We start from the raw sequence: 18,246 nt of genomic DNA, 5'->3' as shown, positions 1-18,246 counted from the left end.
GCTAGAACAGTTAAACAATTGCCTCATTTCAGTATAAAAGTGGCATTCATCAGCAAATTAATATTGATCAACTGCCTTAAGTAAGCTTTATTTGTCTGCTTACCAAAGGTTGTTTAGCACAATACTTAATTAATATTGTATAATTTTTTTTTAATCTTTTTGGCTGTTTCAAATTGTATCAAGCTGATTATTAATTTAAAAACTTGTCAGCTTGGATGTGAAATTTCTAGGGCTGTTGATTAATCGCAGTTAACATGCGATTAACTAAAAAAATTAATCACAGTTAAAAAAATTAATTGATTAATTACACTGTTAAACAATAGAATACCAACTGAAATGTATTAAATATTTTGGATGTTTTCCTACATTTTCAAATATATTGATTTCTATTGCAACACAGAATACAAAGTATACGGCGCACACTTTATATTATTATTTTTTATTACAAATTTTTGCACTGTAAAAATGATAAACAAAAGAAATAGTATTTTTCAGTTTACCACATACTACTGTAGTGCAATCTCATTATCCTGAAAGTGTAACTTACAAATGTAGATTTTTTTTTTGTTACATAACTGCACTCAAAAACAAAACAATGTAAAACTTTAGGGCAGTGGTTCTCAAACTTCATTGCACCGTGACCCCCTTCTGACAACAAAAATTACTACATGATCCCAGGAGGGGGGACCGAAGCCTGAGCCTGCCTGAGCCCTGCCACCCAAGTGGGTGGGCAAAGCCCAAGCCCAAGCCCCACCAAATCTAACGCCAGTCCAGGCGACCCCATTAAAATGGGGTTGCAACCCATTTTGGAGTCCCAACCCACAGTTTGAGAACCACTGCTTTAGAGTCTATAAATCCACTTAGTCCTACTTCTTGTTCAGTCAATTGCTAAGACAAACAAGTTTGTTTACATTTACGGGCGATACTGCTGCCCACTTCTTATTTACAATGTCACCTGAAAGTGAGACCAGGTGTTCGCATGGCACTTTTGTAACTGGCATTGCAAGGCATTTACGTGCCAGATATGCTAAACATTCGTATGCCCCTTCATGCTTTGGCCACCATTCCAGAGAACATGCTTCCAAGCTGATGATACTGGTTAAAAAAAGAATGTGTTAATTTAATTTGTGACTGAACTCCTTAGGGGAGAATTGTCCTGTTTTGTTTTACCCGCATTCTGCCATATATTTCATGTTATAGCCGTCTCAGATGATGACTCAGCACATGTTCATTTTAAGAACACTTTCACAGCAGATTTGACAAAATGCAAAGAAGGTACCAATGTGAGATTTCTAAAAATAGCTAAGCCACTTGACCCAAGGTTTAAGAATTTGAAGTGCCTTCCAAAATCTGAGAGGGACGAGGTGTGGAGCATGCTTTCAGAACTTCGATGCGGAAACTACAGAACCTGAACCATCAAAAAAGAAAATCAACCTTCTGCTGGTGGCTTCTGAGTCAGATGCCGACAATTAACATGCATCAGTCCGCACTGCTTTGGATCGTTATCGAGCAGAATCCATCATCAGCATGGACGCATGTCCTCTGAAATGCTGGTTGAAGCATGAAGGAACATATGAATCTTTGGTGCATCTTGCAACGCCGGCTACAACAGTTCTATGTGTACACCTGTTCTCACTTTCAGGTGACATCACAGGTGCTGACTCCGTGGGTGCTCCAGGGCTGGAGCACCCACAGGGAAAAATTGGTGGGTGCGCTGCTCTGCATGCCCGCTTTTTCCCCCTAGCTCCCAGCGCTTGTGCCACGAAACAGCTGTTTCGTGGCTGCAAGTGCTGGGAGGGAGGGGGGGAGGGCGAATGCAGAGCGCTTCTGGAAGAGGCGGGGCTGGGGCAGGAATTTGGGGAAGAGGTCCAATAGGGGCAGGGAGGAGGTGGAGTTGGGGCGAGGACTTTGGGAAAAGGGTTGGAATGGGGGTGGGACAGGGGTGGGGAAAGGGTAGAGTCGGAACGGGGCCGGGGCAGGGGGGCACGAGCACCCACCGGCACCAGGGAAAGTTGGCGCCTATGGGTGACATTGTAAACAAGAAGTGGGCAGCATCATATCCTGCAAATTGTAACCAAACTTGTTTGTCACAGTGATTGGATGAAGTAGGACTGAGTGAACTTGTAGACTCTAAAGTCTGACATTGTTTTATTTTTTAATGCAGTTATTTTTTTGTACCTAATTCTACATTTGTAAGTTTAACTTTCATGATAAAGAGATTGCACTACAGTACTTGTATTAGGTGAATTGAAAAATACTATTTCTTTTGTTTTTTACAGTGTAAATATTTTTACTAAAAATAAATATAAATTTTAATTTATAATCAAAGTGTTGTAATTTAAATGAATATATTTGAAAATGTAGAAAACATTCAAATATTTAAATAAATGGTATTATATTATTAACAGCACAATTGAGTTTTTTTTATCACACAATTAATCGCGATAATTTTTTTTAATTGCTTGACAGCCCTAGAAATTTCTTAACCTGCTTTTGATGATGAAATAGCAATATATAAAATTGTTGAGGTATCAAATGCATTAATACAGTTGGTGGAACAAAAGTAGGCTTAATTTGTTCAAACAAAATTGGAGCTTGTGATCAATGTAGAATGGTTAAAACAAATGTATTCAAATGTCTAAAATATGCAATTTTCAGTTACTGGAAATGTGCAATACATAATTAGTTTCTGTTCAAAGGAACTCACTTCATATAAAATTATACACTTTATACACAGAATTAAGGTGAATTAATTGAAATAGTGTGTTCCCCCCCCAAATTCCTTGGAACGTGTGCGGGGGCTTTTCCTCTGATACCGCCTGTGTGGGGAACATATAGTGTTTGGAGGAGCTTCAGTCACCACGCAGCCTGGGTCTGCAAGCCGCACGCCTGCCGGTTACTGTGAGGGCTGCAGCCAGGCTGCCTTGGGGGCGCGCCTGCGGGAGGTCCGCCGATCCGAATTCAGGGGCAATTCGGTGGCAGTACCCCGAATCCGCGGGACCCGTGGACCTCCCGCAGGCGCCGCCGAAGGCGCGGGACCCCCGCAGTCCCCGGGAAGGCAGCCTCACTGCCATGCTTGGGGCGGCAGAAAAGCTAGAGCTGCCCCTGCCACGCAGGAGAAGCTTCACCTGGTGCAAGCGGGTCTCCCGAGTGACATTATCGTTGGGTTTCCCCTTGTTCTGACCCAGGCAGCGTGTGACGGGGGTGGCGGGAGCGGGAGGCCACAGCTGCTTGTGGCTGCGCTGTGCGGCTTCACACGGGCTAAGGCCCCGCTACCTGGCGCCGGGCGGCAGTTGTTTCCCCCTTAGCGGGCTCCGCTCCGAGGCTCGCTAAGGGGCTGGCCCCGGAGAGGGGGACCCCCGAGCTCCCTGGGGGGGGCAGTGGCGCTGAACTGTGACAGCCCCAGGCGGGGGAAGCCGCAGGAGGGGCGGGGGAGCAGGAACCGTGAAGCCTGAAGGGGCAGCAAGAAATGGAGGGCGGGAGAAGGGCGGGAGCAGCCCGCTGCGGGAACAGGGCTGAGTGAGGACTGGGGGGAGCCAGCCCAGGGGCGAGCGGAGCTCCCCCGCCCCGCCCGGGGAGCGGAGGAGGCGGTGCCTTTCGGAGGAAGTTTGCGCTGCGACTGAAGAGGAGGGAGAGAGAAAAACACCCCCCCGATCCGAAGCGGCCAGCCCGGCTGAGCGGCTCTTGCGAAGCGGCGCGCAGCTCCCCCACGCCAGCCGCCTCTCCTGCAGACCGGCCCCGGGAGCGCTCGGAGCCGCTCTCGCCCTCCCGCAGCCCGTGTCCGGCGCTGTAGCCCCTGCCCGCGCCATGGGCGGCTCTGCCTCCAGCCAGCTGGACGAGAGCAAATGCAGCTACATCCGAGGTACCGTACGGCGCTGCTGCCTGCCGGCCCGCAGACAGTCGGTACAAGTTAGGCAGGGGGACGCGGCGATTCGTGGGCGGTTCTGAAGTTGCAAAGTATTTGGCGGGTGGCTGCCTCCCAGGCTGGATGCTCCCTGAGACCCAGTGACAGGAGGCAGGCAGCGGCCACCACCACGTTTGCATCTGAATTTTAATCCGGGGAGGGAGGAGAAGGGGAGGGGGAGAAGCTGGCTGCTTTGCGGAGAAACGATGCTGCTTAAAAGTCTAGCAGTGTTCGGGATTTGTAGAAAGTGAAGGCAGCGGGCAGACAGGACAGTGACCACTGGAGAGATCTGAGAGGTAGGCAGGAGAAGTTGATATTTCTGGGTAACTTATTGTAATGAGCACCGACCCTGCTGTATCTGCCGGCCAACGAATCAGGCAAAGCCTGTTCTCAGGAGCCTCCAGGACCAGACGTGCAGAAAGCAGAACAGCTAGAGTGGCAGGTCACTGCATGACAGAGTGTCTCCCAGACCTTTCTGCCTGGCAATGGGACAGGGGACTGAATGAGTGGGTTTGTGTGCTAGTGCCCTTTTACAGAGGGACTCCCAGTAAACTAGAGTCTCAGCCTGAAGTTAGTGTATAAATTAGGCAAACTCGGCAAGGGGGAGCGAAGCAGGGCAGGAAATTTACCCGGTGGAGGCAAATATTTTTGTTTTTGAAAAGTAAATACATCTGCTTGCATCGCCCTCTCCAGATGGAGGCTTTTCAATTTTAGGGGTAACCCAATAAAACCAGGCAGTTGAGACTGGATAATTATCAGTTATACATTGAAAGTATGTGAACTATACCATCTTCCCATTGTTGAAAATATCTTCCATGCTGTCTGGGTCCCATTAAAGTTGTGGGACTTCAGCAAAGCATTTAACCATGTGCTGAATTGAGGAACGGGGCAGATCACTTCAGAGAGGGCCAACATGATTCAAAGCAAATGATTTTTCACATGTCAATAATAATGCTTTTTTACTCTTAATGATTGGCCATGCTTTGCCTAAAAATAAACACATGAAATCAGAGAGGGCCAAAATTCCCTGAAACTGGAAAGAGTGTCCACCTGATGTCAATACCTCAACTCTGTGGTCCTATAAATGGCACTATCAGCTTTGTATGCTGGCCCTAAGAGCCCAATTTTACAAAGTCCTTTGAAGCCAATAAAGTTTCCTCTGGGTTTTGGATTAGATAGATAATCCAGAAAGGACTTGAGTTACCCAGACCAGTAAGGGGTTCTGTCACCACCTGCCTTGTAATGTTGGATACCTTAATACTATGCCTATGTGGCTCAGAGTTCTGACACCAGTAGCCAGCCTACAAGCATAAAGGGCTCAACTCTGCCTTCCTCCAACCTAATTATTCCTTGCAGAATGACTTCAACAACTCCTGTTCTGGTCCAGAGTTCCCCCAAATCTGTTTCCCTGAGTTCTTAATGACCAGACATTCAGACTTTTCCACTTCGGCTCATCATCCCTCAAGGAATGAAACCTCTCCCCACCTATCAGTCCACTTTGGCAAACACACGCCCCACAGTTTGCACAGCAGAGGTCAGTTTGGGGTAAAATAAAAGTTTGTTTAATAGAGAAATCATAGACTCAAAGGTGAAACAGTAAGGAAAAGCAAACAGACAAGTTACACAGAAAATAAACATAAAGATGCAGTCTCAGGCTTTACACTTCTATATTATCTAAATTCCCCTTTCGCCTTTCAGACTATGGTAATTTGTGTTTATACAGAGCAGGGGAAACTCCCTCCTTCCTTAGTTATCCAAGACTGGGATTTTCTTTTCCATTTCAATGTCTTTCAATTAACTTTAATAGTCCACTATTGTCTTCCCCTGTGTTGTGCCATAATAGGTTGTTGGAAGGGAAGCAACTAGCCTGTGAGATGTCCCTCCTTGCCTGATTACTTCCCAACACTGAAGTGATGTGGCAGTTGCACCCAAGTTACCATTAGTGTTCTACGCAAAGGGCTAGTCTGCACTAGAAGCACCACATGGGTGCTCTATATTGACAGGAGAGAGCGCTCTGGTGGGCATAATAAATCCATTCTGTGAGAGGCAGTAGCTATTCACACCTGCTTTTAGTTTGATGTAACTTATGTTGCTGAGAGGGGTGGCTTATTCACACCCCTGAGCAATGTCAGTTATACTGAAGTAAGTAGCCGTGTAGACCTGGCCATTTATGCAAGCATACATTCATAGCCATAGTCTGTAAACATGTTTCCCCAATGACCAAGTTTTTATTAAAAGACCTTACTTGAGGTATATTTATACACAATAACATTGTATACAACCAGTTGATTCAACTGCTTATTCTTGGGGTTCAACCCCTCTTGTTCTCCACTTAGAGTGTCTGGACCTGGATTGTCACACCTGCTACAAAACTTGTGTTTATATGCTTATTGTTAAAGTGATAAAGAAAATGACAGCTTAATTTTCCAGAATATATATATTTGCTTGTAAAGGGAAACAGATAAAAAGGTGTCAAACCCTTTGTTACTATCTGTCTAGATATATATATGCCCCCTCACTGTAGTAACAGCTGATGTTTATGTGACCAATTTAATGTCTGAAAATCTGTTTTTGCTAAACAAAATGTGTATAAAAAGGTGGTGGGGGGGATCATATAGTCAGTACTGAGATAAAATTTCTATTGAGGCTAGTATGAGTCCTACTGGTTCAGGGCCAACTGAGTCGAAACCTTTTTGGTACAAAATGCAGTCTGACTGCTCAGTGATGTTTACTATTTTAGTTGGCATTCACTGCATTATTTTGTTTGTGGTGTGATCTGTGCTGGAGTAAGAATGTAGAACTGCCACTCCTTTAGGAACCTCATGGAAAATGAATGAGGAACTATGTCTTTCATGAGTCTGCCCAAATTAGAAAGATTTAAAATGAAAAAATCACTATCAGATGAAGAATGATGGGCCAAATTGTGGAGCCTACATGGGAGATCTGTATGCTGTTAGTTTCCTTCAGACTGTGGAGGATAGACTCAGCACAGGACAGAACCAGGAGAAACATGTCAATAGGCTCCACCTCCTTGGCTCCCCTTCCTGCCATTCATACAGTGGGGAAGGACAAGAGGGCAAGATTTGTCCCAGTATAATTTTCAACTTCAAGCCAGTATCTCAGCTTCTTGGTCATTGAAATCTGATGATGAGAGTTGAGAGTCTCTTAAAGGACCAATACCTAGTTACTGCAGATACTAAGACGACTGTTTTATACTAGCCCTTTAGATGCATGAAAGCAAAAACTTTTGCAATTTCCTGCTCTTGGCACTCTTGTCTGTGAGGGGAATGGAGAGAGCCATTGCCAGACAGTTAAGAAGTAAATATTTATTTAGAATGTGTCGGGCCATAATCCATTCAGTCTGTGTACTGTGATCTATTGGAAAGGGTCTTTGTGTAACTAAACAGTCCCTGCTTCAAACGCCTGCTACGAATAATGGTTGATTTTTATTTTTTATTTGTTTTAATTTTGGGAAGAAAGCAGCCTACAGTACTATTTTTAGTGGGAGAGGGGAGGAAGATGGAAGAGTGTCTTTAATTCTTGATACCTATTTAGGACCCAGTCCAACAAGTGCACCCCAAACAATACTCCAGTTGGCTTTGGTGAGGGTTTGCAAGATTCAGACCTTGTTTATCAATGGCTATCTTTTGGTAGAGGTCATGAGACAAGTTCTTCTAGAAACCAGAGAGGATGTGACAATGCTTCTCTTTCGAAAAGGGAGGAGGATAAATTAGTGTTTATGTTAGAAAGGCAAGCAATTAAAACAATCTTGCTTAATTTTAGAAAGTCAGTTGAATGTTTTTCACAACAAGGGTAATGGAGGGCTTTAGAAATAACAGCAAAATGAGAAGAGACAGCTGTTTTTCCCCTTTTTTGTTGTTGTTTCTTTTTTGTCAGTAAAACTATATGCCAGTAGCATGTGAATTTCTAAATAACAATAAACCCAAACACTTATTCATGTTACCTCAGTGGAACTATTCACATGAGTAGTCTTGCAGGATCAGGCATAACAATAGTACTTCATATTTCTTATTTTATTTAGAAAATGCATTCAGCTACATATCTTAGATTGCATGGGAATAACTTAGAAAGGGGGAAACATTGCATTGGGGTAAAGCCCCAGTGTCTGGTGCTCTGTGTAGATGGAGTGTACCATGTTCAATAATTATGAATGTCATTTCCACAACTGCCCAAATTGGTGTCAGGGAGCTAGGCTACAATTCCAGCTTGCAGGCCTAATTAGTATCTGCAGCTCCTGACCTTCCATACCAGCCCCATAAATTTCTGTGCAGAGATCAGTTTAGTATTTTGAGGTGGTTCATCGGTACCCTGATGTAGCAGCTCCACTCATCTGTCACTCATACAACTCCTATGTTGTATGAGTGACAGATGGCAAATTCATGGTGGCTAAGTCCATAAATGGCTATTATGGGTGGGATGGTGAATGGGTGTCCCCTAGCCTCTGTTCGTCAGAGGGATGGAGATGGATGGCAGAGAGAGATCATCATTCATAGCCTGTTAGTTTCACCCTCAGGGGCACCTGGCATTGGCCACTGTCGGAGACTGGGCTAGATGCTGGAGCTAGATGGACCTGACCTGACCTTTCTTATGTTCTTATATTCTATGTGAGGTTAAACCAGTGCACGGGGCTTTGCCAGACCTTTGCACCAGTAGTGAATTTGGCCCATAATGGGCAAATGTGCGTGGTTCTCGACAGATAAAAGATGAAGTCTCAGCTTTGAGGAGTTTAAAACCTAAAGACAAAATCCTGAGGTTCTTATCCATTTTTATTGCATCCCTTTTAAAGTCAGTGGCAGTTTGACTAAGTAAAGATTTGTCTACATGGACAGTCAGGAAACTTAATCCAAATTAACTGCAAGTGTAAATTTGAAGTGGATTAGTAAAACTGCATTATACCCTTCTGTGGACACTCTCGTTCAGAATTAAAGTGGCCTTAATTTAGTTTACTTAATTCACAGTGAATTAAGATAAACTGAATTAAGACCACTTTAATTCTGAATGAGAGAGTCCTCAGAGGGGTTTAATGCAGTTTAACTAATCCACTTTAAATTCACACCTTTAGTTAATTTGGATTAATTTTTCTGAGTGTCTTCATTTAGAGGAGCCCCTAAGTAAAGACTTTGGGATCTGACTCTAAGGGCTTATCTACACTGCTTTGTGTTCAAACATGGTAATAAGATAACCCCGTCTCACATTTTTACTTGATATGATGTGTGGTAAGGATGAATGAGATATGCAGTAACATCATGTGGTTACTTTGCTTACAAATATACACATCTGGTAGATTCCACGGTTCCGGGCTTTGTTTGTTCCTTGTGTATTTGAGGGGCGTACTAGAGTATAGCAACTTCCAGGAAGAAGAATATTTTAAGGAGAGTTTGGCTATGTCTATGCTATCACTTTTGTCGGTAAATCTTATGTCGTTCAGAGGCGTGAAAAAAACACACCCCTGACTGACGTAAGTTATACGGACAGAAGTGCTGGTATGACAGTGCTATGTCGGCGGGAGATACTCTCCCGCTGACATTGCTACTGCTACTCATTGGAGGTGCTTTAATTATGTAATCAGGAGAGCTCTCTCATCTCAATTGATTGGACTCTTACAGTTGGTATGCGTACTTCCACCTTTTCATGTTCTCTGTATGTATAAATATCTTCTGTCTGTGTGTTCCACTCTATGCTTCTGAAGAAGTGAGCTGTAGCCCATGAAAGCTTATGCTGAAATAAATTTGTTAGTCTCTAAGGTGCCACAAGTACTCCTGTTCTTCATAAAACCATGAGGGCCTGGATCACCATGCTGAAGTCTGGGTCAGGGAAAGAAGGTCACAAATGTCTAACAAGATGCATATGGAAAAAATATATGTATAGGGCCTTTCATGTGAGGATCTCAGTATTTTGCTTCATGCAGTAATGACTTCACTCACCAGGATTTTGTGAGGGTAAAGTAACAGAAGTGTATAGAGTAGAGTTTTCAATGCCACTTCAGAGATCCGGCTGTTCAGTTTCCATTTGAAATTGATGAGAATAGGGTATTCTTACAGGGCAACTGGCTCTCTTAAAGGGTTTGGGCTCAGCTACACTTGCCCAGCTGTAGTCTGACACCCCAGGGAAAGGGAATGAGTCCAGGATGAATATGATGGGAGCATGTGAGTCAGAGCCAGGCCTTCAGGGAGATGAAAAGGTCAACTTGAGTTTGGTGAGGGAGACCCCAGAGAGAGTGAACCTGGAAGGGGATGCTCTGTTAAAGAGCAGGAGGATAGGCAGGAAAGGGTCAGTAAGAAGGCCAGGCTGAGCATATAGGAAAAGGCCAGGGAAGAAAAGACAGGGCAGCTTGCAGTACAGGGGTGGATATCCCAGTTGTCTAGGGACACCGAGTTAGGAACCCACAATAGAAGGTGAGGTCCCTTATGTTGCCATGTTCTGAGGGGGGTACATTTATTCCCATCAACAATGGGGGAAAAGAGACTGATTCCAGCCCAGGAGGACTGAAAGCTGAGCCGAAAAGATGGGCTAAGGACTGTTGAAGAAGAGGCAGACCCTAAAAAGAAGAGGGGCTGTATCTGGCAGTTGTCTAGTGTAGAAGATTTATTTTATTTATTCTGTTATTTACATTTCCTTTGGATTAACTCTGGACTGTTGTGATTTAGCCAGATAAGTTGTCTCAGAAACCTAATTGCTGGGAGCCCCAGAATCACCTGAGTGGTAGTGGATGACCTGAAACCAGAGTGGGTTAGTCCCTGGTGCAGGCATCCAAATCCCCTAGGTGATTTTGAAAATCTCTCTCCAAAGGAATATTTTTCTCACTGAAAAGTAGTAATCTCTGGGCTGAAAAGCAGCAGCTGTATAATAGCATACAGCAACACTTGATAGTGGGTTAGGGCTGTGTATCACAGCCAATTATGACTGCAGGTGGAACGTATGTATGCATGTGTATTGCCCTATTTGGAATTTGGACAAGACATCAAGGTTAACACCAATGTTAATCTTACAAAAAGTGGCATAGGATCCTTAATGAACACAACCATCTAAAACATGGCACCTCCAGCAGCACAGTGTCTATTGACGTATTAGATCAGTACTGACTCAGAAGGAAGAGTGCAACACCGCTGAGCTGCCAACACCACTTCCTGTACACATGTACACTTAAGAGATTATATGAACTGAGAGTGGAATTAGGTATTTATCTCTCTTCACTTACCTGTTCACTTCGATATTTTTAAGGGTTTAGGGCTTTAATACTGTAAGATTTTTTTGTTGAAAATATGTAGTTGCAACCTCTGTGTAAAGGCTTTGTCCATTTTGTTGTTTCTTAAACTCTGTATTTTTGGGCCTTTCTTTGTTAGTAGCTCACTGGGGTCCTGACTTCCCCTTACCTTGTAGAATGTTGGAGATCTACAGGTTTCCTTGAATCCAGCTCCCCCATACCTCACACTGCTCTGCTGAGTTTGGGCACTACCATGGCTTACAGTCTTGGGAATTGGTAGGGTTTTCTTGTTACTTCCACACAGGAAGGGGGTATTTAATTTACTATAGGTTTAAAAGAGTTGATTTTTAAAAATTCAATAAAGCTTTAAGTTCCCCAGGATGTCAGAATGACAAATATATAAGAAATGTAAATGCTAAGGGCTTAACCTAAAACCTGCCGAAGTTAAAGTCTTTCTATTGACTTCAATGGATCTTGGATCAGGCCCTAAAAGAAGGAATTGCAGATTGTTGTCAACAAGCTGGAGGTAGTTTAGAAAAGAGTGACAATGATAAGTAGGAAGCTGGAGGGATTGATTTATGTGGAAAAATTATAACATTTTATAAATCTAACTTGACTAAGCATGAACTACATTTGTAGTGGTGGCTGGGTGTGTGTAACATAATTTGTCTAATAGTGCGTGCAACACCCAACAGGGAAAGGCATTATTTAGGGTGATACTAGGGAGTATAACTAGAAGTAATGTGGTGACATTAAGGAAAAATTTCTTGATAGCAAGATCTAATAGACCATGCCATAGATTTCAAAGGAAAGTAGCAGAAGCCTTATTGTTTGAGACATTTAATATTAACAAGGAAAAAATACTTGTGTCATGTCTAGGAAACAATTCTACATAGCTGGAGGATGCACAAGATGACCGGGCAAGTCTTACCAGTTTCCCAATTTAGAGTTAATGGGCCAAATTCTGCTCAGTAATCCATATGCAGCTTTATAGGGCCAGATTTTTGAAAGGGTTTAAGAGCAGACTTCAAGTACCCAGCCCCCTATTGGGGCTAGACTTTCAAAGTAGTTCAGCACCCAGAGCTGACTCTAAATGTAAGCTGAGCTCTTCTTAAAATTTACCACCAATTGTTAGTACCAGCAAAGCTGGTAAAAAATGACAGATGGTCATTTTTATGAAACTTTTTGCAAAATACTTTTTTATGTATTTTTAAAAAAGAATTTTTTTAAACAGCTCTAGTGCTAAGCCCTTCTGAAAATTCTGTCCGTGGAATGAAGTGTGGGTGCACAGTTGTAACTGAGTAGAATCTGGCATGAAGTAATGAACCATATAGAATACCACATTTTTGACTCTTCACTATCAAATCTTCCCTATAATGCTAATTATCTTTCAGCTGTGAAAACTATTAGTTATTTCTGTTTGTAATGGGCTCCTAGTAATTGTTTTTGTCTATAAGGTTAGTATGTAACTAATAAAAGTGTAATTTACAATTGATGATTAATTAATCATTAAATGATTAATTAAACACAATTAACTTCTGAGGGTTGTTGGACACCCTCAACTTCCAAATAGAACTATGTTCTGTGTGTGAGGGTTTTAGAGACTAGATGGGGCCTATTTTCCTCTTTACTCACAAGGAAGAAATAGGGAAATCAGTCATTTATTGAAGGGGGAAAATAAACAACGAGGAGTCTTTGTGGCACCTTAGAGACTAACAAATTTATTTGGGCGTATATTGGACCTGAGTGTAGGGTCACTACAAAAAGTAATTTTCCCTCTGCTGATACTCATACTTTCTCGTAAGCTGTTGGAAAATGGGCCACCTTGATTGCATTGGCCTCGTTAGCACTACAAAAGTAATTTTTTGTCCTTTGGTAATCACCCCTTCTTGTCAACTATTGAGAATAGGCCACTTCCACCTTAATTGAATTGACTTGTTAGCACTGACCTCCCACTTGGTAAGGCAACTTCTATCTTTGCATGTTCTGTAATATATATTATGCTTACTGTATTTTTCCCTCCATGCATCTGATGAAGTGGGCTTTAGCCCATGAAAGCTTATGCCCAAATAAATGTGTTAGTCTCTAAGGTGCCACAAAGACTCCTCGTTGTTTTTGCTGATACAGACTAACACGGCTACCACTCTGAAATTTATTTATTGAAGTTATACTCTCAAATCCCCTAGGTATCGAGGAGAGAAGTTGGTCCTTGCAACTTGAAGAAAGGCTGCTTTTGCAGGGTGAACACAGGCAGCTGTGGAATTCAGCTGTAAGAAGTGCAGGAGCCAGTTTGAATTTAATCATTAACAGGGACACTGGAGAACTGGAATAGATTATGAAAAATTTGGCCTTTTTGGTGGGAGGGGATTACAGGGTAGCTCTCAGACTGTACATCTGACTTTCTGTTAAACTGTAATACATACTTTCAGTTTCTAACTTGCTGTATGTCTGCAAGTAGAACAGAATTTTGCAAAAGACTGGCAAATTCTGATGAGATTTTTTTCTCTTAATCTGTACAAATTATGCATTGCAGTGTTTAGGGAATCAGTCGTCTTGAATTTTTGCAAGTGAGCTGGGTTGTAACTGAGGATATAGTATAAAATGTGACATATGTGGAGCTGTCTATGTATATTTATTTCCTATATAGCGCTTTTCATCTGTAGCTCTCTCTTTTTCTTTCAGGACGGCATCAGGAAGATGCACTTGAGTTTGGGCCCTGGACACTGCAAAGATATCAGTGTCCAGTGGCAAAGTGTATGCTTTGTTACACCAAAGCAATCCACATCTTCTCATGTTTATGCAAAAATTAAACAAAGAACAGTAAAATGCCCATTCTTCTCTGGGAAGAAAAGAGGTGCTAATTTGGAAGTTGCTACAGAGGTTGAGTTTGGAAAATAAAATGGAAGATTTAAAGGAATATTCGATAGGCAGGAGCATCCTAGAAAACACTTGAGTATTGCCTCCTAGGCAATGGATGAGGAAAGAGAAAATATAAACAGAGACAATGGACCCACAACTGCAATTGCTGCATGGGAGTTGCACTGAGTGTCTATAGATCTGCACCCAAAGTTCTTAAAATTTCCAGATTAATTTTGTTTTTGAGTTTAACCTTCGCTGCTATGTTCTGCTGTATGCTATTTGCTAGGAAGTAATAGGTAATAAGGTAATAAAAAATTACCTTAGTAAATCCAGGCACAGGAACACATCCAATACTGCCTTACAGGCTTGACTCCACCAGTAGGCTTTACACTCAGTAAGAAGTTCTGCATGCTGATTGACTTTGCCAGCAGTCCTGGGGTTCATGTATACAGATGTATGGTGGTGTCACAGGGTGGCTGGCCCCTTTAAATGAAGCAGGTCCATCACCCCTGTGCTAGAACAGGTGCTCCCAGTTTGGCCAGTTAAGATGGTGGGCCAGCATCTGGGGCTATAAAGAGCCAGGCTGCCAATAAGGTTGGTGGGCTAAGAGTGGGAATGGGTTGCTTGGGAGTGGCTGCTGGCCTTCCCCTATCTCTGGGAGGGAAGGTAGTGGGAAAAGGGCCTATTGGGAGAAAGTGCATTGTTAAAAGGGCATGGAAGAATCCTGCAGTGAGCTCTTAAACAGGAAGGACTGGGAGAGACAAGAGGGAAAATACTGTGGGACCTGTAGCTCAGGGTGGGCTGAGGAACTGTTTGTGATTTGCCTATGTTTAGAAAATACAATAATGCCTCAAAAGAGACTTTGAGTGTGGCAGTGGGCGCTTTGTGGGCTGGGGACAAGTCTGTGCCTTATGCATGGCTTAAAGGGATATATCCTTACATGCTGCATTTTGTGAAACTTTGGCTGTAGGCAGATATCCTGCAAAGTAGTGGCTATCTTGCAACTTGTCTTTGTAAAATTTGTGGCATGGGAGCTTAGTGGAAGAATCTGTAATCCAGTTTCTAACTTTCTTTAAGAGTATTTCTAACTGATATTTTACAAAGTACATAAAGTTTACATAATACATGGAGGTTACAGTATTTAAACGTAGTAGTATTATAAGAGAATGGGTGTACTGGTGTTTTGCAGGCTTCTGTGAAGATAGGGTTCCTGCCCACAAGAGTTTACAATCTGTATAAATAGCATAATAGTACACAATGTTTTAGCAGTTCACCAAATGAGGTAGATGTAAATGAGCCAAAGATTGAATCATAACTGCATGATTATGCTAATACTATATTACAATATATAAACCATATGGACAAAGTTCTTCTCTTGGATACACTGATAGAACCCCACTGACTTCAAAGGATCTATACTGGAGGAGAATTCAACCCTGTGATAATGTTAGCTGATGTTATGGGTAACCAAGACACCGGATCAAATTGAGCTCACAGCTACACTGGTGCAACCCCTTTGGCTTCAAATGCCATTAACAACAAGATGGCTGTCTTCAGTTCAGAAGTGTCAGTTACAATTACATTTAAACCATGCTTTAGTATATTCATGGTGAGAAATATTTCTGGCCACTTACATTTTCAGATTATTGCTTGGAGCAAAATGGGTGCAGTTTTCCTTAAACACCACCTCACTTGAGTTAAAGGTAAGTTTGGGAGGAGGGTAATTAAATGATTCATACCTTTGCTGCTGCTATTTGGCTAGAGACTGCTTTATGTAAGGTGGAGTTAAGCATTGGTTACTATTGGGAAGACTTTACTGTCTATAGAGCAAGATTGTAAACTTTCATTTTTAAAAAAATCATTCAGCTGAAAACATGAACAATTGAGGGAAGGCCCTAAAAGTGGATTCTGTAATATTCTTGTACCTGACTTTCCTAGAGTCTCTACCAGGGTCATAAGTGGCTCTGGAATTGGTCTTGAGTGAGTGGAACTCAGCCACATCCATAACCTTAGCACCGGTTACCAGAGAAACAGTCTTTATCACTGGGCAGAGGAAGAGAATGTAAAATATTATGGAAGAAATAAAAATTGAGCAGTTAGTCAACGTTTTTGTGAAAACTGTATCCAGGTTTTTGACCACTACTGTACATAAAAAAACCCAGGCTTTGATTCTGCAAACAGCATGTGCTTAATTTTACACAAGGATTCCCAAGATCTCAGTAGGCTTGATTACCTGGTTAAGTCCTAAAAGATTTTTAAGACCTCAATCTCATTTTGTGACAAGGCGTCAGTTGTACCCTAGGCCTTAAGGATTGATCTTCAGCCATCACCAACAACAAAAATCTTCAAACCTGCGTAGTACTGGGCATTAGCAGTGCTTTGAAGGGCATAATTCAGTTTATATTTTTTGGTACTGGGAAAAGAATTACTTGAGGGACAGCTGGCACCTAAGAGGGAATATAGGAAGTTAAACAAGTCTGAATCCTTCTGGTATCTCTTGATTAGATAATAAAAACAAAAGATTATTTTTAAAAAGCACATTTGAAAATTGCTTTTATAAATGACTAGCCTAGTAACTTACAAAAAAATAAGTGCACACATATCAGTAGAGAATAAGAGGCTTTTCACCAGTCTATTTTCCTTTAAAATGAAAGATGCCAATATAATTTTTAAAAAAAATCTCTTTTCCATACTGTTTCCAATAATCCTACAAAGATTAGTCTATTTTGATGCCTTGAATTGAAAAATCTGAGATTCCTGAGGGTTACACTAGGTTTACAAAAGTCCCAGGACTGCCTTCTGTGGTTTGTGCACAATAAAGCACCAAGTGTGTTTTGTGCCTTAAGAAAATCCCAGTTCAGTGCCAAATAATTCAAGTGTTTTTCATGTAGCTACTACTTCCTTCTCAAACTACGGACCAGATTGAGTCATTAATGAACAGGCCTAAGTAGAGGGAAGGTTTAAAGCCACTGAGCTCCAGGCAGTGACTACTGGATCTTTTTGAAGCCTATCTCTGCACCCACAATAGGCAATGGGGAGTTGTTGCTGACTTTAATAGGGGCAAGAGCAAGCCCTCAGACAGCACAGGAACGGGCCAACCCTTTATGCAGGTGCATGTACAGTATGCACTCTACTCTGTGGCTGGCCCGTTTTGCTGCCTAGAGCAAGGTCAAAGCCCTGACTCCTCATCAGCCCTTTGGAGAAGCAAATGCCCATGTGTTTGGGGGTTTGCAGTTATGCCCTCACACAGGGGTCAGCCACGTTAGAGGAAGGCTCTTTGCATTCTCCCCATTTTGCACATACAGTACATGCAAGGGCAGGCCATGATCTGGCCTTATGAGTTTTTTTTCTTTTTAAGATTTGTACTGTAAGTGAAATCATTGGTTAACTGACAGCCTTGCAAATATAAGTGCTTTCTACAGCACTGGCAGGGACAGTGGTTTCCCTTCCTCTCCCCTCCCCCTCCAGTGTGGCCTCAGGCTGGACCTGGACAGATCACCTGTAAAAGACAGACAGTTCAGTCTCTGTTCATTCCATCTTTGGCTTCTCTGCTAAGAAAACTAAGGCCATGGCTACACTTGCAAATTTGCAGCACTGCAGCAGGGTGTGAAAACACACCCTCTCCAGCGCTGCAAATTGCGGCGCTACAAAGTGCCAGTGTGTTCAAAGCCCCAGCGCTGGGAGCATGGCTCCCAGCGCTGTACGTTATTCCCCACAGGGAGATGGAGTACGGACAGCGCTGGGAGAGCTCTCTCCCAGCGCTGGCGCTTTGACTACACTTAGCGCTTCAAAGCGCTGCCGCGGCAGCGCTTTGAAGTGCAAGTGTAGCCATAGCCTAAGAAGAGTGTGACCAATGCTAGCTGAGGTGGTAATGATGTTTACAGCGTGAACTCTTATCCATTTGAAATTGGGCTGACACCACAAACTCATTTTGCATAAACCTGACAGATGTCAGAGTAATAAATTTCAGGTACTCTGGCTTATATTCTAAATCAGTTATACAGTGCTTCTAAGGAGATTCAGATTTCTAACTTGATCCTCTTTCACTGCAACAAGAGCTCTTTTAGAAAGGGAAATTCAAAACTGGGTTTGATACCTAATGTCAAGCTGTCTGGAATGGCTCATGAGCATGAGTACCAACCTCAGGGCAGACTGTTAAGAAGCAGGGCACAAATCCCAAACTAGTTGTGAGTTCTATATTTAGATTTCACCAACCAGTATCGAGTGTGAACTTCTCAAGCACTAGAATAGCCAACCC

The 18,246-nt window shown here is 42.6% G+C and overlaps 1 protein-coding gene across 2 annotated transcripts in view; it reads left to right on the top strand.

Moving 5' to 3' along the window:
• Positions 1–3,649: 3,649 nt before the first annotated feature.
• NIBAN1 (niban apoptosis regulator 1) overlaps positions 3,650–18,246 on the top strand; it is a 108,560-nt gene continuing 93,963 nt past the window's right edge. Inside the window, exon 1 of one of the 2 annotated variants that reach the window (XM_039484644.1) lies at positions 3,650–3,862. In XM_039484644.1, the coding sequence (XP_039340578.1) occupies positions 3,808–3,862 (55 nt within the window). In that variant the 5' untranslated portion in view covers positions 3,650–3,807. Of the gene's footprint in view, positions 3,863–14,525; positions 14,583–18,246 lie in introns of those variants that run through there. The other variant, XM_039484645.1, reaches the window with a different exon arrangement.

This window comes from Mauremys reevesii, linkage group 8 (genome assembly GCF_016161935.1).
Source record: "Mauremys reevesii isolate NIE-2019 linkage group 8, ASM1616193v1, whole genome shotgun sequence".
Taxonomy (NCBI): domain Eukaryota; kingdom Metazoa; phylum Chordata; order Testudines; family Geoemydidae; genus Mauremys; species Mauremys reevesii.
This window is presented reverse-complemented; position numbering and strand designations above follow the sequence as displayed.